Below are 18,351 nucleotides of genomic sequence, written 5' to 3'. Positions count from 1 at the left end.
GTGTGTAAATGGCGGCTGTTGTGGCTCAGCCTCATTTTATCTTCGGTCTCAGGACAAATGTGACAAACAACGTGAGTTTCTGTGATGAAGAGACTGTGGTGTTTCCCTGTGGAAACAACTGTGTGACCTACAACTCAGCCCAGGACAGTCAGAGGTTTATCCCAGGTACTGTGTCCTACTGTGTCCTACTGTGTCCTACTGTGTACCACTGTGTCCCACTGTGTCCTACTGTGTCCTACTGTGTCCTACTGTGTCCTACTGTGTCCTACTGCTGTATCACTACACAACACAAGAAGGACTACAAATCTTTATAATATAATACAATATAATATAATATAATATAATATAATATAATATAATATAATATAATATAATATAATATAATTGTGATATAAATATATATGTATATAGCAAATAAGTAAACTAAAGGCTGCAGAATGGCGTGAGGACATAGAGATGGTTCACATTATAATATTATATCATATTCCATGTTGACCACAGTCTCAGACAGAAGTCCAGGCCTCAGAGCTCTGACCATCAGCGCCAACCGCCGATACCTGGCAGCATCAGAGAGCGGAGAGAGAGCGACCATCACAGTGTTTGACCTGCAGCACGAGCAGGGCAGGAAGAGAAAGGTCCTGACTCCTGGGGACGTCCCAGTCCTGGAGTTCATATGCATAGACTTTTCCCCCGACAACAAGTACCTGATTGGTCAGACCACAGGACCTGAGTGGGTGCTCATCCTTTGGCTCTGGGAAAAACAGAAAGTTCTGTCGACTGTGACAACAGGAAGTTCAAACAATCCAGTCACCAGGGTAAGATCATCAATAACAACAGATGAAAAGAGAAACTGCTGAAAATATGTATGTTTAAGGTTTGTTCATATTGTGAAGATTTGTACAGTGTGAAATATGGAAACTTTAAAACCAGCAGCTAAGCACATAAGTTTACATGAGGATTTTGAACTGCACCGACCCTGAGTCTTGGATTATTGACCTGTGTTTTTGTTCTTTTCACGACAGGTTAGCTTCAATCCATTCAATAACACACAGGTGTGTGTCAGCGGCAGTGGGGTGCTCAAACTGTTCCGTTATGCAGAGGGATCCCTAAAACAGACCAGTTTTCCTAAAGTGGAGTCTGTTAACTTCCTGTGCCATGCCTGGTTGACTCAGGAACGCGTCGTGGCCGGGACAGACTCTGGCCGACTCCTGATCTTTGAATCTGGAGAATTGAGAAAAGAAATAAATCTTAGCAATGCAGCCGGCCAAGAGAGAGTTGATCGGTGAGATGTGTATTAAAGATGTGATGTTTTTAGAACGATATTCAACTGTCCATGGGTCTCAGAGTAAAATGTACCACTGTTGTCATAGCAATTACCAGTTCAACACGAGATATTATTTATTTAGTGTTCAAATATCATCCAGTGCATTTTGTAAAAGCTTGTTTTTGTCATCTCTGCTTAAACTCTCTACAGACCTGTGGAGATGAAGAGGATGAAAGAGGCTGACGTGGACGAGCGCTCCTCACAGCTCAGGGTCACGGCTCTTACACCTCTATCCAAAGGCTTCGCTTGTTCTGCAGGACCGGGCACCGTAAGCCTGTTTGAGAGAACTAAAGACGACGGATACCGAAAGAGACAGGACATACTGGTAATACTGATGTCAACCAACGTTTTATTATTATTACTGACTGTTCCCCAATTTCACTTGTGTTTTTTTTGTCAATTATAATAATTTCTTCTGATGTTTTAGATTGTTTCTGACACTTTGGGCGCTGAGCTCGTCCCGGCGGAGTCCCAGGAGATCCACAGCTTGTGCGTGAGTCCTGCAGAGGAAACGATGGTCATCAGCACAGACAGAGGACAGCTCTACAGTGTGTCTCTGTCCTCCTCTCACAAGAACAAGGTGAAAACAGTTCAACTCTTTTGACTATATGTGCATTTGTGAGTAACTCTGCACTGTCCCCGTCTCCACCTACAGCCCTGTACGTAGCTGTAATTATGACAAAAATGCAAACATATATCATCCTTTTTGCAGTTTTAGATCATTATTGTGGTTAATAATGAACACAATTTAAAAAGAATGAACAAAGCATCAGTCCAAGATGATCATTCACGTCGTCATTATAAAATACTTTTCATTTCTGTAAGCGTCAAAGAGGATCAAGAGTCTGAAACCTAAAAGTCAGAAATGTTTAATGAGTTCCACACAGGTAAAGTGAACAAAGAAGCAACGGACTCTCCAGAAAAGACAGAAAAAGAGTCCTGAGATGTGCATGTGGCAGCTTTTATAGGATCCCCCAATGTGTGTGTGTGTGTGAGAGTGAGGAGGGTCCTTCTTCTAATCCACGTGGCGTCTTCATAAGCCCCACGCTGGTCTGCACATCCTCATAAGTTCCCACGCGTCCCGTAGCTCTGCCCCCCCCCTCGTGGCTCGTGTTATTTACCTTAGCAACTGTAAATCAAGATGCTAGTTTCATGTAGAGCTGCACTGCTAGAAAATACCTTACAATGTCACTTAGAATGTTTTCTGATGTGCACGAACTGTGTCTTACAGGAAGGACAGGTACATTTTGAGTTCCTGACGCAGCCTTTTCACTCCAAACCCATCACCGGTTTGTCCACTTGTCTACGAAAGCCGATAGTTGCCACGTGCTCCCTGGACCGTTCTGTGCGTATTTGGGACTATGAAAACAAGTAAGTGGATGTTTAATCTTTTTCATTTCAGGTGTTTCATGCGCCTACACCAAACTGTTACTCTTATTTAACATCAGCCTGTCCAGGGACGACCGGTGGGAACTAGTATTTTTGCTATAACTCAGCACCAAACATTTACTTTCCTGTTTTTTTAAGGTCATTGTGCACTGTCCCTATCCAAATAAAAGCATACTAGACCATTTTAAAGCTGATTATTTTGATGTAAGTAGCTAAAAATCCAGTAATTTCCCTCTATAAATCTGTTTTAGGTCACTTGAACTGTACAAGGAGTTCCAGGAGGAGGCCTACAGTGTGTCTCTTCACCCCACAGGACATTTTATTCTTGTGGGCTTTTCAGACAGGCTCAGACTCATGAACCTTCTTGTCGACGATATTCGGACAGTTAAAGAGTTTGCTGTGAGAGGCTGCAGAGAGGTGAGTCGTCTAAACATGCAGATCGACTGTCTGTTTATGTATGAACGCACTTTCATTTGTCCTTTCACTGTAGTGCGCTTTTAGCCACGGAGGACACATGTTTGCCGCCGTCGGTGGAAACGTCATCTCGATTTATTCTGTCACATCTTTTGAGAACATCATCAACCTGAAGGGCCACAATGGGAAGGTAAGAAGTTGCTTTAAGTGACTTGAGTAAGAATAAGACGTGCATTGTGTTGATTTATTTGTGTGTTTGCGCAGGTGCGAGGGATTGAGTGGGGTCCAGACGACAGGCGCCTGGTGTCCTGCGGGATGGATGGGGCTGTGTACGAGTGGAACACACAAACTGGCAAAAGGGAGTCAGAGAGTGTGATCAAAACATGCAGCTACACAGATATGAGTCTCTCCTCTGATTTTAAAACTATTATAGCCGTCGGAACAGATCACACGTTAAAGGAGATCCAAGACTGTCAGGTTTGTGTGTACATAAAACCTACAGCGTTTTAGAAATAACATGGTGATGCGATAACAAACACGGTTATTATTAGTATATATCCCCTTTTTAGTAAGAAATTATAAATATTGTGATCAGAAAACACACCAAAATTGACATCATCTCTGCATTTTAACAGGTCCTGAGGGAGGTCCCTGCAGATGAGGTGGCCCACTGTGCGGTCGCAGTGTCCCGCACTGGCAGAGTGGTCTTCACAGGGACCAGTAGTGGGGCCATTAGAGCTGTTAAGTACCCACTACCAACGCAGAAAGAGTGGGTCATGTACCAGGCTCATAGTGCTTCTGTCACCAAGGTATGTCTGGATATAAAAAAAAAGGTTAGTGCTAGAACGTTTGCTCCACAGGGATGATCTGTCATGGTTGGTCATTTGAATTTATGAAGTTTAGGAACAGTTAAACGGGTTATGGTTTAGGAAAATGGAGTTCAACTCAACTGCAGCTGATCAACAATGAAGCTACGACCTCTGGAGTACAAAGACCCTGCTCGTTTCTACACACGCTGCCAGATCATCAAGTTATCCCCCAGTTTATCCATCTGTGATCCTGTTTGTTTAGACCCACCAGTCACTTCAGCCTCTAACCCAGCTCCCTACGTCCAGCTCCCTGCGTCCAGCTCCCTGCGTCCAGCTCCCTGCGTCCAGCTCCTTACATCCAGCTCCTTACATCCAGCTCCCTACAGCCAGCTCCCTACGTCCAGCTCCTTACGTCCAGCTCCCTACAGCCAGCTCCCTACGTCCAGCTCCCTACGTCCAGCTCCCTACGTCCAGCTCCTTACGTCCAGCTCCCTACGTCCAGCTCCTTACAGCCAGCTCCCTACAGCCAGCTTCCTACGTCCAGCTCTTTCTGACCAACTCCCTACGTCCAGCTCCTTACGTCCAGCTCCTTACGTCCTGCTCCTTACGTCCAGCTCCCTGCATCCAGCTCCGTAGGTCCAGTTCCCTACGTCCAGCTCCTTACGTCCAGCTCCTTACGTCCAGCTCCTTACGTCCAGCTCCTTACGTCCAGCTCCCTATAACCAGCTTTTGCAATTTTCCTTGTAATAAACTGTTCAATTTTTAAATCCCGAGTCTGCATCTTTTGATCCTGGTGCAACTATCCAGCACTAACCATTTAACTATAAGATTCAGACTGTTCTGGCTCCTGTACAAATGCTACGCTCTGTTTTAGATGCTAATCACTCTGGACGAGCAGTTTCTTGTGACTGTATCTGAAGACGGCTGCATGTTAATCTCAAAGATCATTGACAAAGAAGGTCGCAGACTGAAGACGAACAGGCAGATTATCCACACGGAGGAGGTCCTCGTTACCAAGTCCGACCTGGAGGAGAAGGTGCGTCAGGTTTTAAGCCAACAAACCTCCAGCAGTCGTGTAAATTTAACCTACTAATGTATGTGCGTGTTTTAGAATCAGACGATGCTCGAGTTGAAGATGAGACTGGAGGAGATGCAAATGGAAAATGAGTATCAGCTGCGCCTTAAAGACATCAACTACAATGAGAAAATTAAAGAACTCACCGAAGGATTTACCCAACAAATTCAGTCTCTGCAGGAAACACAACAGGTTTTTGACATAATTACCCACTTGATTATTCTACTGAATGTTTTTAAAGCCTTAATATAGATTTTAAATGAATGATTTGAATAATTTGAAGATGCATTATGCTTGACAAAGTCTGCTTTCCTTGCAGGTTTTGAAGTCTGAGATGGAAAAACAGGAGCTTGAGTATCTGGGGAACTCTGCTGAAGCTCTGGAGAAACATTCAAAAGAAGTTAAAGACTTAGGTAACTATGGATATTAATATGAATGTGTATTTCAATGCATTTATACCAACTGTCCTCTCTTTCTAACAGAGGTGTCCTACAGTGAAAAGCTCATAGTGGAGCACGAGCGCTTCATGGACCTACAGCGTGAGTTTGAGAGGATGACGCAGGACTATGAGCTGAAGCTGAAGGAAGCAGCGGAGAGGAACTGTCAGAGTCTGGAGGAGCAGAGGCGGCGATATGAGGCACAGCTACAGGAGAGGAGCGACCTACTGGCACAGGTACAGGTCATCAGGGAGTCCCAACATCAAGTAGCAAATGATTTAAAGAAGTATTCAGCCTTAGCATAGAGAGGAGAATAAATATGTGGACTACAGTGACACGAGAAGTCTATTTAACTCAACGCCAACTTTTACAGACGGAGGAGCAAGCAAAAGAGCAGATAGAAGACTACAAGGAAATGATAAAACAAATTGAGGAAGATGAAGAGAAAACGGTCCATGAAATGCAAATCCAGTATGAGAAGAAACTGCACACAGAGAAGGAGGCCAACAAGAATTTGAAAGGGGAAACTGGCATCCTGACGCAAAAGGTGAGCCAAACTCATCTAAGATTTGATAGTGGTTCAGTCTGGTGAATTGTTTGTGTCTGTTTTGCGTCTGATGGTCGTGTGAGAGCAGTTCTACAGCCTGCAGAGGCAAATAGACGACCGCAACAACGACATCAATGCACTGAAACAGGAGCGGCAGGATCTACAAGGCCTCGTGCGCTCCCAAGAGGGCGACATCAGCGACCTCAAGAGGAAAATCTCTGGGCTAGAGAAGACCAATCAGAACAAGGTAAAGCAGACTCAGCCTCTATGAATGTGGTTAACAATGAAAAACTGAAAATATGTAAAAGACCTGTTATTAAATACTGTATCAATAAGATCTAGATTGTGGCATTTTCTGTAATACAAAATCTAAAGGTTTCTAAGACAAGGACATCCTAATGATCATGCAAACATTTATGTAGTACCCTACTCAAACAAATTATATTTTACAATATTAACATATGTTTCTGATTTTCACAAATGTCACAACTTGTTTTAAATAAAAAATGTTCATCCATGTCCAGGATAATACTATATCCACTTTGAAGAAGAAGAACCAGGACCTGGAGAAACTTAAGTTTGTGCTTGAGTTTCGCATAAATGAGCTGGAGAATCAGACTGGGCCTCAACAAGAGGAGATACAAGCACAGAAAGAGAAGATACAAAAGGTTAGTCTGCTCAGGCAAAAACAGGGTGTTGATGACAAGAATAAAAAAAAGTTTAAAATAAAGTTATTGACATGGTTGTTATATATTTTTGTTTCTATTGTACTTGTTTTTTCTCTTGTTTATCAGTTGGAGGATGAGCTGCAGCAGATTGGTAAACTGAACGCACATCTGAAGCTCACAACTTCTCAACTGAGGCTCAGGCTCAGGACCAAAGACAAAGAGATGCACAAAGAAATGCAGAAGGTCAGTAACATGAGCACATTTAAGGTGGATGGTGGATGTAACATTAACCATCTAACAACATCAGACAGCTCACTTATTTTGGTGTATTGTTATACCAAAAAGTGCAGTAACATCATTAAGAACAATTTTTTTTCCTTTTTTTGTGACACAGATGAAGGATTTAGAGACTCATCTGCAGCGACTGAAGTCTGAGCTCCACGTCTGTGCTGGTTTTATCCAGGAGCCAAAAAAACTAAAGGACTGTGTTCAAATGATCTACAGTCGATATGTGCAGCCGAGTGACACGGTGAGACACTAAATACACTCAAGTGCAGTATCTGAGTGCACTTTTATGCAACTTTTAATGATGGTTCATGAGGAATTTCTTGTTTTTCTTTGTTAGTAAAATAAACTTTTTCCTTATCCTTTACATCTCTCCATGTTTTACAGACGATTGTGAAACATGGAACATAATTAGATATTTATTACGTCGGATAATTATTGTACACTATACAAATACAGTTGTAGTAAATGTCAAAATTCTGTTAGTCTATTTTGCTGAGGATTCAATGTTGATTTAATGTTGATAACACATTTTGAATGACCTGCCTCTTATTTGACCAGGACGTCTCATTGGCGTTCTTCTAGCTGAAAACAGACATGAACTACACTGAACTGCATAGTCTGTTTTGAGACATTATTACTTATTAGTGTTGCGCTGTTCTTAAGGTGGACAAGAGCAGTTTTGAGGAGGAGATCCAGCAGGTGTTCGGGCTTCATCAACGTCACCTGGAGAGGACTGTGGCAAGTCTAAAACTAAGACTGGCCAAAACAGCTGAAGAGCATGAGAAGACCTACACAAAACTTATGAAAGTAAAACTATTTTCACTTAGAAACGTTTGATCAAATGTTAAATGCAACTCATCATTTATCTAATCTACAGGAGAACGTGTCCTTGATCGGTGAAATCAATGAATTACGAAAAGAGCTGATCACGTTGAAGTCAAGGGGTAAAACAACAGGCAAGAAGTCCAGCCGATCACGTCCGAGTTCAGGACCCACAGAGAAAACACCCTGTGGAGATCCTGTTCTAAATGTTTAGATTCACATCAAATCTTTAGGAGTTACCATAGAAAAAAAGGATACTTATAAGGGAAATGTCTTTGTTGAAATGCAATTTGTTTTATGTTTTGAAGATTTACAGAAATAATTCATAAATGATTAGAAGTAAAAGCAATTTATACAGGACAGTACACACAACAATATAAATGTTCTAGTTACAGAGAGCATTAGTAAATATAACAGGACGCACACAAGGATATAGTGAAATCAACTTAAAAATTAGCAGACATTATGGAGAGGTCTTGGTTCAGGTCAACAATATTCATATCGATTTGTCGGTGCAGCTTATCCATCGAAGTAGAGAGCGTGTCAAAAAGAGCCTAGACAAAAAGAACAAAGTGTGAATAAAGATTAAAAAGTGCTTAATCTACAGATGGTTATAAGTTTATTTCTCAACCAGACCTGAGCTTTCATCGTCTCTTTGCTGCACACATCTCTCAGACTCTGGATTTTGGCCTTCAGGTGCTGGGTCTCATTGGTGAGCTCCTGGATTTTGTCGGCCACCTCTTCACGCTTCTGGTGGATTTGGTTGCACTGCCTGGAAGATCACACAGTTTTAGATGCATGTATAATATTCACTTACAAAATAATGTGTTAGAAAAAGGATACTGACAATCAAGTTTAAATATTTGCAAATGATGTATAGAATATATACCCCAACATATCCTGGACATGCTGCTCCTTCATCTCCCTTTGTTTCTGCTTGCGGATGTTCTGCTTTGACTCCTTGTCCTGCTTCATGCCCATCGCTCGCTTCAGCTGACCCTCCTCCAGACACAGGCTCTTCAGTTCCTTCAGCTTCTTCTCATACTGCGCCGTCAGCTCTTGGTTCTACACACCATAACAGCTCTTAGTTTGGCATTTCTGAAGCAGTTATAATCAAGACACCTAAAAATCACAGTTTAAGGATATAAGATGGGAAGAGTGGACCAGGTACCTCCTCCTGCATGTGCTTGGTGTTGTTTATGCTGTCCTCCAGCTCCAGCAGCAGCCCGTACGTCTGCTGAGTCTCAGCTTCAGTGAAGCCCACAGCCTGCACCATGCTCTGCAGCTCCACCACACACTCGTCTGCTTGTTCCTACAGAGCATCATATCACAACTGCAGTGAGAAGAACCAAATGAATGCCACAAATGTCTTCAAACCAAAGTCCAAAAAGCTTACAATGGACATTTTGATGTTCTTGACATTGTCCCTCATCTTCTCCATTTGGCTCTTAAGTTCCTCAGGAGACTCGACAATCTGAGACTTGAGTTTGCTAATGTCCTCCTTCAAGTTTGTGACTTCCACCTTGACTTGGGTCTGTTAAAATCATAAAACAGGCAGTATTCCATTTTAAATACTCACAAAAATACTTCAAATATATGTTTGCTGGTGTTGAATGGTGATATAATGGTATTGTTAAAACACATACCAGTTTCTGAGTTTTCTCTGCGATTTTGGTTTTCCACTCAGCAATGTTTTCATTTTTCATGTTCTGTGAGAGTAGAAAGTTATTTAAATTCTAGTAACTATTTTTTTCTCCTAAAAGAAAACCCATTAACACAAGTCACTGTCAAAACAATGCAAGTGCAAAACTGTAAATACAGTAAAATGTAAAAGCTGTGTATAACTTACCACTTCCTGGTACTCATGAACTGTGGTGGCCTGTAGTTCAGAAAGAGCAGAAGCGAGTTCGTCTGCCTCAGCCTGCTGCTCCGGGGGGATGGTCCTGAAGAATTAGAATAAGAAACACAACGTTAGTCAACACAAGGTCAGTTTACACCAACTTAATGACATGACGTCCTTTCACTTTTATCAGAAAAAGTATTATATCCATAACAAATGGCCCACACCATCTGACCACAGGTACTTTACTGGGACACAGCACACACTTACGTCAGGATCTCAATCTTCTTCTCAGCTTCTTTATTGAAACGGACATAGCTCTGGAGCCTGTCCACGTCTGCCTTCTAGTTATACAAAATATAATACTCATTCAGAAAATAGAATGCCATGAATGTTCATGAATTAACCATGTGTCAGCCATGTGTATAACATACGAATTTGGCTTGTTTCTCCAAGACGACCTTCATCCTCTGATTTCTGAAGTGAAGGAAGTTCATGATAGCACTCAGAATTATCAGCGTTTTTTGTTTTTCTGCAAGGTAAAATAAAATGCACTCATTTATTTCAAGCCCACTTCAAGCTAAATGTTTACATACCCTCACATAAATGGTATACTCACTAGGAGCTAGAAGGTCATTCAGTGAGAAATCAAAAAACAGGCAGCTGGGCAGAAACTGGCGCCTACACGAGTGCAAAGAATTGATTAAATTTGTTGATGACGAATATATCATTTCACAATCAAATATCTTGTGAAATCAAACTGACAAGACTTATTGAAAGGAAGATGTTGGGTTCATCATAGCAAGGATTTCTGCCCACAACTTATTGAACCCTGCTGTAGTTTGTGTACTCAGTCTATGTAATAAAACCTCTTTGTGATGAATGTATATTCCAACAAGCAAAAATAAGACAGCTTACATGCAAATGTATACGCTCACAATGGAGCTGGCTCCTTCATGATACTGAGGATACTGGATGTTCTCCAGGAGTGGCAGCTGTTCAAACAGTAAACAATGCAGTGAGTAAGAGAACAAGAAAATTATTTAAACTAATTTAAAAGATATGGCTTACCATGGAGTGACATTCAGGTCTAAAACGATACAGAAAGTGCAGCACTCTCATGTATAATGTCTGAACTGCCTCAGGCTGAAAGAGAAAATATTAAATTGTGGTTCCCAAGAAGCTATGGTATAATATGTTTATTTTTCTGGTTAATGAAGAAGTTATAGATCAGTAGTGAAAAAATATTTAACAGAAGCAATTAACCAACTCTTGATAATGTGTATGCTATTCCTTTAAAATTCAGTCTAGTTTGGATCTCTTTTCTGTGAAGAACCCCAAGAAACCCTCTAAGAACCCTGAGAATTTTTGGGAACCAGGTTGAGAACAACTGATTTAAAGCAGCGGCAGTGGAGTGTTTTCAGTTTTGCTGGTTAGATACTAAGAAACACCTGTGGATAGATACCTTTAAAACTGCTTAGATTAGTATCACTTTGAAGGAGCAGGCATTTTTCTACATACAGACTTAAAGAGGACTGAAAACCACAATATGGATCTTAGTATTCTTGCGTATTGAACTATATTAAACTATACTTCATCACACGCACACGTGAACGACAGATTTAGTAAATAACAGCTTTTTCGGTAAAACAAAAAAAAACAACAACAAAAAAATCACCTTTGTCTCTGTATAAAGTCTGTTTTGTTGTGGGGAGCCTCACCTTTGGAGAAGGGATTAGATCACTCTTGGTTAACTGCTTCGCCTCTTGTCCGGTCAAAACTTCTGTTCGATAGAAATTAACTATAGCATCCACAGTGTACACGGGGAAAGTATTCTCAGCCATGTCTGCGATACACAGAGTACTTTGTGTACATAAATACACGACTTTGTCAACAACAGACTCAAAAGTGGCGCCCTAAATTTACTTCCTGTTTCATCCGCTACGCGATATCTGATTGGTCGATTTCTTCCTCAGTTCTACAGATTTAAAAAATATTACACACTACTGCCCCCTGCTGCACAAAAGGTCACATCGACTAATTTAATACATATCTCTGTCAAATCATATTAAAACCAACATCTATAAGATTTAGACATCTCTGCATTATTTACTGAACACATCACAATTAAAAAAAGAAAAACTAACAATGTATTTTCAAAATGTTCACTTGTTTACACTAGAGGGCGATAGTTTGCCCCAGTCACCTGACATGCACGTGACACAACACGGAAGTGACAGAGAAATCGAAAATCGTTTGATGAGTTTTTGCGTTTGAGTCACTTGGATATGAGAAGGTAACAAGACAAAAACAGTCATGACCGAGCAGTGGGTTGAGAAGATTGGCTTTTTCTGCCGCAGCCCGGTCCATTTCCTCTCAGCGACAGGGACCACGGCCGAGACCGTCCTGAGTGAACTTCTGCGGGAGCTGCGAGAGGACAGAGCCTCTGCTAATGTGAAGGTAAAGAGCACAGGACACAACAAAAACAACATGAACATACACCTATATAGAACTGATTATGCCACAGTCTTTTGTTTTAACACATTTTAAGAGATTAGTTTACAGTATGATTATAAATGCTCATGGATTCTCTCTGTTTTATCCTGCAGGTTCTCCTCCTGAGTCCTTTCTGTGAGCAGCCTCTGGTGCTGTGTCCCTCACACTCTGTGGGTGAGGAGACAGCCCTGGAGCTCATGTCTGTGTATTCCCAGTGCTCTCCAAAGGTTCTCCCTCTGCGCTGTCACCTGCTCCTGGCCATATCCTCAGTGCTGGTGTGCACAGACTGTGTCAGCCGCCGCTCCAGTGCCACTCAGGACTTCCTTGAGTTGCTTTTTCTGATTGTCCAAGACACCAGTGAGCTCCACTCAGACACTGTGTCCCGATCGCTGCGGGCCACTGCTTGTGACTGCCTGAGGGAGCTAGAGGCCTGCTGCCCTGGCCTTTTGTCTCAGCATTTAGAGCTTCTCGGAGCACTACGACAAAGAGAAAACTCCAGGCTGCACCAGGCCTACTGTGAGCTGTACACTCAGGTGATGAGAAATAGTGTGTATCAGCTAGCACAGTGCACTGGGACTGGACCAGATCATTTGAAAGCTCTTCTAGAGGGTGATACCTCTGTAGCATGTGAAGTTACACAAGACACAGATCTGATGAACAGTAAAGACTTTGGTGCTCTGTCATCTCTGGTCCTGGGTCCTATGGGCGTGGCGCCCGTCATTCACACTGGGCCTGACTGTAAAGAGCTGCGTTTGATTCTGTCTTCTCTGCTTGAGGACTCTTACCTGCTCACTCCTCTGGCTCAGGCAGCTCTGCTCCACAAACTTATCGAGCTGGTCACTATGGTTCCAGGGATCCCACCAACCGTATTCAGAGCGCAGCTGCTGCGGCTGTTAGGCACCACTGAGGTTTGTTCTACTTAAATCTTTATTAAGATAATTTATAATATGGTGACAACAGACAGTCAGTCCTAACTTAAGTACTGCAGGCAGTAATGTGATTACTTATTTTTCTGTGTTTTCTACACTCAGTTTAGACTCGTATATTGAGAGAAGATTAAATCAGTGACTATCTTCAGTGATCTATTGTTGTGACTATTGAGACTGTGACCTTTGTTTATCCCTATTATTTGTTTACATGACATTTATGATTATTTTAGGTTTCCCTCCTTCACGTAACTCTTCTGATGAAGAGTGCCTTCACAGACAGCCTGTTTAGCGCCGAAGATGAAGCATTCCTCCTAAAACGCCTGGTTGTCCTTTCCCAGCATCCATTGCTCAGCACATTTGAAAAACTCTTCTATATGGACTGCCTCCTACATTTTCCAGAGAATCGTCCCATTGGCTGTGGGGATGAGATGCTGCCGGTGCTTTTAACGCCACAGTTAGCAACTGCATTAGTGCCAACGGTATTTAATGACAGCGTGACGATGCTGACTCGATTCAACCTGCTGTCTATGGTATATTTGGACGAGGAGGGAGAAGATGAGGAAGGGAAGGGTTTGACCTACTTGTACGAGCACCTGGTTACTCTGCTTGGAATTGTAGGAAATGGGGGCAACCGTGAAATAGTTACCACTTTTTTCAGAGCCTCCTTCCTTTTTCTGTCATACTTTGGTCATGTAGAAAACTACTCAAGCCAGCTGATTAAACATCTGTGTGAACTCTACCTCGATCACACCCACTTGGCCTCTCAACTTATCAACTTGGCCAATGAAACTCAAAACAAACTGCCAGACTCGAGCTGGACAGTGGCATTACTCCAGGGCCTTCAAACTGCCATCACTAAAGTGCCACTCACAAATCTAACATCTCAAGAACTCAACTGCCATCTTAAAATCATGGCTCGTGTTGCGGAGGAGAGGGACATCCCACAACATAGCACACTCCACTTCCTGTCTGCTGTTGTCGTAGCATCGTCCTCATCTTTGCTCGGAAACTGGCGCCTGGGCAACAGCATATTAGCGGTTTGTCGCTGTTTGCTAATACATCCAGACCTGGACACTTGGCTTGTAACTTTAGCTGATGTCCTCCAGCACATGGCCAAAAGCTACAGAGACACAGACATCCGAGACCACAGTCGCCTCTACTATACACTTCTCACAAACCTGTCCAAAGAGAAGCTGGCTGGAGTGTTAGAGAGGGGCACCGCCACAGAGGGAGATCACGTTAAGAAGAGAACATTGTCTTACATTGTAGCAGAGAGCGAGGGTCAGGCGAGCATTTTAACCATTCATAGGACAGAGAAAGAGGTTTTAAAACTTGTAGAACTCAAGTTGACTGAGCCACGGCAGCTTTCAGAAGATAAGGACAGTCCATGTGATTCCATAGACGCAGTGGCAGCGTATAGAACTCAGTTTGACAGTCCTGACTTTGCATCAGAAGTGACCATAAATTACAACCTGGTTCACAGTGAGAAAAGTGTGTCACAGTTTGACCACCTTTACAGTATTCACCTGCACTTGAGCCTAACAGATGACCATTATGAAGAGTTAAGAGACATCAGTGTGCCTTGTCTCTTCAGAGAAAAGCCTCCTCCCATCGTAAAACTGAAGTTAAAGCCAAGGCAGCCATACCCCACCACTCTCCACGCAAGTGCCGTTTTCACCACCCAAGAGGGACTCACTTGGTATTCTGAACTTCCAGAGATCCATGTTTCCTTTCAGCAGACCTTCTGTCCGGTGCCTGTACCACCAGCTTGGGGTCGACTCGACAAACTTAAGGTGTTCAGTGCTCTGTGGCAGGAGATCTGCTCAGAATGTGAGGATGTGGTGGAATCTGCCAAGAGTCTGTTTTGCTGCCAGTTAGAAAAAGAAGAACTGGAAATATTGGTTGACAAACATTTCAAAGCGTTCCTCGTGGAGGATGATAGTGTTCACGGAGAGCTCAGGGTGTTTGTATTTTTGCCGCCGTTGTCTCACGTGCTGTTGAAGATCAGACGTGAAGAGGACGCTGTGAACTTTGACATAGCAACGGACAACTGGCATCTTCTGCCTCACATCAATTCATTTTTACAGGAAGTAACATCACAAGAACAGTCCCCCAGATGAAAGCCAGCATCTGGTTCTTTTAATGAGCATTTAAACAAAATATCACGTTAAATGCATCATATTCAGAAGAGTAAAAAAATCTATATTAAATTCTATGGTATTAAATGTATGAAGTGACACAACAAATGCAAAAGGGCGTAGTCAGTATTAAGATGTGTCTTAGGTTTACTTCAGTGCCTGATTTTTATCTGTATTTTTAAATCATTTTTTGTGCGTTTACACAGATGTTTTTGGTATTTCAGTAACAGAAATATAATGATGAGAAGTTGAAACAAAAGTTACTGAGGATTGTTTGTTTTTTTGTTTATTGTATAGAGATAAATGAAGAAAAATCCAACTAAATGTGATGTCTATGGATTTGCAATAAACAGTATTTGTGATTTTTGTGTTCCAGCTGTTACTATTTGAAAAACACACAGCACAGGAAATGAGATTTACACAATATCAAAGAACCATTTTATTTTGTTGCCAACACTGCAGCGTAATATTTAGACTGAATCCCACAGCACCACGTTGGTAGTAATGTTACTTTACCTGCCTAAACTATGAATAAGAACAAGAAGTCATTTTAAAACAGTTTTTTATTCCTTAAGACTTTGAACATTGGTCCGTAGGAAAGTTACAGAAAACCTAGAAGTGCTACTATAAATTTTAAAAAGGAAAATGTGCAATGCAAAAGCCTAAAAGATTAATCGGCCACAGTACATGTTCTGCTCACTGCACATGTTCCAACTACAGATGAATCACTCCCCTCTCCTCCACCCCAAAAATTAAATATGTACTATATTTAAATATTTGTGGAAAATCTGAAATATTCAAATTGGACAACTTGGAAGCGTGACCAAAATTATCGTCCTTATAAAAACGAATGAGTCGATCATTTATTCATTACATAATCCTTTGAAATTAGGTCCTATGTTGGATGGTAAGGCGATCTGCTGGTTTAGGAGTTTGTCCATAATGGCGATCTCTGCGTCCCTTTTTTCCACCTCTTCTATGGGAGTCCAGGACATGTCATGCTGAAGTTTAAATGCACCAATAAAAGGGTGTGGGCAGCTCGAACCCCATTCCTGAAAAAAAAGAGGGACAAAACATATTTAAGAATGCTTTGGTATAACCTTTGAATGTTCCACTTCAGTCATGTCCTTTCCTCAGTTGAATGATAGAACAGTTACAGTAATAAACACTAATATAGCTCACAACAAACACTACGGACCAGAGACTGTATAAATATACATACAGTCTGCGCTGCTGACGGATAAAACCCACCTGAGGAGAGATAATAGAGAAATACTTCTGTCCAGACGGGCGTTCATAAAGGTAATACATGTTTCCTGGTTTCTTCACTATGTTACAAGCAGCATGGTGGAGGTCTGCATCTCGTTTAGCGTCTTCTAAAACCTATACCAAAGATTTGTGGTGTTAATAAAGTTACATGAAGAACATTGTCTTACACTGAGTTTACCTTTCTGGCCTGTTCTTGGAGGTATCTGATCTGGTCAGCGATGACAGTCAGTTTGTTGCAGGCATTTGCTTTGATGAAATCATCTCCCTTGAGGAGAACAGAATGTTTATTGGTTCACATAAACACATTAAAAAAAAAAAAAATACCTTTTGTACTTGTGAAGCTAAAGCCACCAGGTCCATCGGGTCTCCTACTCGTGTGGTCTGGTATGAACTGACCAGCTCCAGTCCACTGGGGTTGGGGCTGTTTTCCACCAGAGTCACTAGTCACAAGAGCAAATAATAAATATATTATTAAAAAAATAGGACTGCAACTTGCTAAAGACAAGGTAAGTTTATTTGTACAGCACAATTCACACACAAGGTAATTCAAAGTGTTTTACAGAATAAGAAAGACATTAAAATCACAATACAATAAATCTAAACATAAATAATCATAATAAAATTAACATTAAAGGAGAAAAGACTCCAGATAATCATTTATTATTCTCCCAGTTGTGGCTTCAAAAATATTTAAAGAGATGTATTAATAATTCACTCCTCAATTCATCACATTTATAGAAGGTAGTGATGCCAAAAATACTTAAAATATGTTATAAAATGCTTTTATAAGACAGTACACGTGGATGAGTAAATAACTGTCATTACCAGAGCAGTTATTAATGTGCTTTAACTTATTTTAGTCCTTTTTTAGTCTTTATTTCAGTCCTTACCTGTGGTGGTTCTGTCGGGCTGGTTCGGGAGACTCACCGCTCGGTCCATTTTCTGTCTCGAAAAGAAATGTCCCTCAAAAATAACTCTTATATCAGGTCGGTTTTGTAACTAAAGTTGTTGATTCTCTGAGCAAATAGACAGGGGTCCTCAAGCTCCTCCCCCTAAACACAGGGCTGTCCTTAATGTGCCTGAGTAAAATTAAACCATGAAGGGCTGTCCTGATCATGCCTGAGTAAAACTACACCGCACAGGGCTGTCCTGATTATGCCTGAGTAAAAATAAACCTCACGAGGCTGTCTTTGTTGTGCCTGAGTAAAAATAAACCATTTGTTCAAGAATAAATCTGAATAATACGACGAAGTATAAGGGTCACTTTAAAAAAAAAAATAAGTAAATGAATAAAAAACATATGCGGGGGCTACCTGAGTAAAATCGTAACATTTTGACATTAAAGTCCTAATTCTACGAGAGTTAATTTACTTTTCTTTTTTCTTTTTTTTTTTTTTTTTTTTTTTTTTTTTTTTTATAAAGTTGTAATTTTACAAGAATAAAGTCATAGTCAATAGTCATAGTCAAAGATGTAATTTTATCCAGATTTAGGGGCAAAACCCTCTCCTCCTCTAAAACTCCCTCCCCCAGAACCCTCTTCTCCAGAACCCTTTAGTCCTCCAGAGCCTCCTCCTCCAGAAAACTCTCTGCCAGAGCCCTCTCCTCCTCCAGAGCCCCCTCCTCCAGAATCCTCTCCTCCAGAGCCATCTCCTTTTCCAGAGCCTCCTCCTCCAGAACCCCCTCCTCCAGAGCCTCATCCTCCAGAGCCCCCCAGAACCCTCTCCTCCAGAGCCCTCTCCTCCAGAGCCCTCTCCTCCAGAGCCCTCTCCTCCAGAGCCCCCTCCTCCAGAACCCTCTCCTCCAAAGCCATCTCCTTTTCCAGAGCCTCCTCCTCCAAAGCCCCCTCCTCCAGAACCCCGTCCACCAGAAACCCCCTCCTTCAGAACCCTCTTTTTCAGAGCCATCT

At 41.8% G+C, this 18,351-nt stretch overlaps 4 protein-coding genes across 4 annotated transcripts; 2 read left to right on the top strand and 2 right to left on the bottom strand.

Annotated features, from left to right (window-relative positions):
* Nucleotides 1-8: 8 nt before the first annotated feature.
* On the top strand, nucleotides 9-7,987 carry cfap57 (cilia and flagella associated protein 57). The gene is made up of 21 exons (XM_055222007.1): nucleotides 9-165; nucleotides 502-815; nucleotides 1,023-1,282; nucleotides 1,475-1,649; nucleotides 1,752-1,904; nucleotides 2,556-2,695; nucleotides 2,965-3,130; nucleotides 3,204-3,317; nucleotides 3,392-3,604; nucleotides 3,763-3,936; nucleotides 4,811-4,972; nucleotides 5,048-5,203; nucleotides 5,331-5,424; nucleotides 5,494-5,684; nucleotides 5,822-5,995; nucleotides 6,084-6,242; nucleotides 6,520-6,663; nucleotides 6,790-6,906; nucleotides 7,058-7,192; nucleotides 7,615-7,758; nucleotides 7,829-7,987. Exons 1-21 carry the CDS (start codon nucleotides 9-11, stop codon nucleotides 7,985-7,987), a joined length of 3,501 nt encoding a protein of 1,166 aa, XP_055077982.1.
* Nucleotides 7,988-8,053: 66 nt separating this feature from the next.
* Nucleotides 8,054-11,575, bottom strand: nuf2 (UF2 component of NDC80 kinetochore complex). The gene is made up of 13 exons (XM_033966836.2): nucleotides 11,335-11,575; nucleotides 10,685-10,759; nucleotides 10,532-10,608; nucleotides 10,233-10,294; nucleotides 10,048-10,145; nucleotides 9,884-9,957; nucleotides 9,623-9,716; nucleotides 9,420-9,482; nucleotides 9,170-9,307; nucleotides 8,945-9,085; nucleotides 8,663-8,838; nucleotides 8,410-8,545; nucleotides 8,054-8,327 (listed from the first exon to the last, which is right to left on the bottom strand). Exons 1-13 carry the CDS (start codon nucleotides 11,455-11,457, stop codon nucleotides 8,220-8,222), a joined length of 1,365 nt encoding a protein of 454 aa, XP_033822727.1. The 5' UTR covers nucleotides 11,458-11,575; the 3' UTR covers nucleotides 8,054-8,219.
* A 238-nt stretch (nucleotides 11,576-11,813) lies between these two features.
* Nucleotides 11,814-15,544, top strand: ap5b1 (adaptor related protein complex 5 subunit beta 1). Its single transcript, XM_033966829.2, has 3 exons — nucleotides 11,814-12,073; nucleotides 12,223-13,017; nucleotides 13,269-15,544. The coding sequence occupies exons 1-3, from the start codon at nucleotides 11,930-11,932 to the stop codon at nucleotides 15,156-15,158; spliced, it is 2,829 nt and encodes a 942-aa protein (XP_033822720.1). The 5' UTR covers nucleotides 11,814-11,929; the 3' UTR covers nucleotides 15,159-15,544.
* Nucleotides 15,545-16,026: 482 nt separating this feature from the next.
* c5h1orf50 (chromosome 5 C1orf50 homolog) lies at nucleotides 16,027-17,472 on the bottom strand. Its single transcript, XM_033966849.2, has 5 exons — nucleotides 17,336-17,472; nucleotides 16,770-16,885; nucleotides 16,624-16,710; nucleotides 16,428-16,559; nucleotides 16,027-16,228 (listed from the first exon to the last, which is right to left on the bottom strand). Exons 1-5 carry the CDS (start codon nucleotides 17,382-17,384, stop codon nucleotides 16,040-16,042), a joined length of 573 nt encoding a protein of 190 aa, XP_033822740.1. The 5' UTR covers nucleotides 17,385-17,472; the 3' UTR covers nucleotides 16,027-16,039.
* Between the last annotated feature and the right edge of the window lie 879 nt (nucleotides 17,473-18,351).

This window comes from Periophthalmus magnuspinnatus, chromosome 5, assembly GCF_009829125.3.
Source record: "Periophthalmus magnuspinnatus isolate fPerMag1 chromosome 5, fPerMag1.2.pri, whole genome shotgun sequence".
NCBI classification, from domain to species: Eukaryota; Metazoa; Chordata; class Actinopteri; order Gobiiformes; family Gobiidae; genus Periophthalmus; species Periophthalmus magnuspinnatus.
The sequence above is the reverse complement of the archived record's forward strand: the minus strand, read 5'-3'. Positions and strand labels throughout refer to the sequence as shown.

Coding starts and splice junctions, on each gene's coding strand:
- cfap57 (XM_055222007.1), top strand. CDS start 9: ATGGCGGCTGTTGTGGCTCAGCCTCATTTTATCTTCGGTCTCAGGACA. Junction 6,907..7,057: donor TGCACAAAGAAATGCAGAAG/GTCAGTAACATG, acceptor TTTGTGACACAG/ATGAAGGATTTAGAGACTCA. Junction 7,193..7,614: donor ATGTGCAGCCGAGTGACACG/GTGAGACACTAA, acceptor GCTGTTCTTAAG/GTGGACAAGAGCAGTTTTGA.
- ap5b1 (XM_033966829.2), top strand. CDS start 11,930: ATGACCGAGCAGTGGGTTGAGAAGATTGGCTTTTTCTGCCGCAGCCCG. Junction 12,074..12,222: donor GAGCCTCTGCTAATGTGAAG/GTAAAGAGCACA, acceptor TTTATCCTGCAG/GTTCTCCTCCTGAGTCCTTT. Junction 13,018..13,268: donor GGCTGTTAGGCACCACTGAG/GTTTGTTCTACT, acceptor TGATTATTTTAG/GTTTCCCTCCTTCACGTAAC.
- nuf2 (XM_033966836.2), bottom strand. CDS start 11,457: ATGGCTGAGAATACTTTCCCCGTGTACACTGTGGATGCTATAGTTAAT. Junction 10,609..10,684: donor GACCTGAATGTCACTCCATG/GTAAGCCATATC, acceptor CTGTTTGAACAG/CTGCCACTCCTGGAGAACAT. Junction 9,086..9,169: donor AGAACATCAAAATGTCCATT/GTAAGCTTTTTG, acceptor GATGCTCTGTAG/GAACAAGCAGACGAGTGTGT.
- c5h1orf50 (XM_033966849.2), bottom strand. CDS start 17,384: ATGGACCGAGCGGTGAGTCTCCCGAACCAGCCCGACAGAACCACCACA. Junction 16,886..17,335: donor GCCCGACAGAACCACCACAG/GTAAGGACTGAA, acceptor TCTTGTGACTAG/TGACTCTGGTGGAAAACAGC. Junction 16,229..16,427: donor TCTCTATTATCTCTCCTCAG/GTGGGTTTTATC, acceptor CTTTTTTTTCAG/GAATGGGGTTCGAGCTGCCC.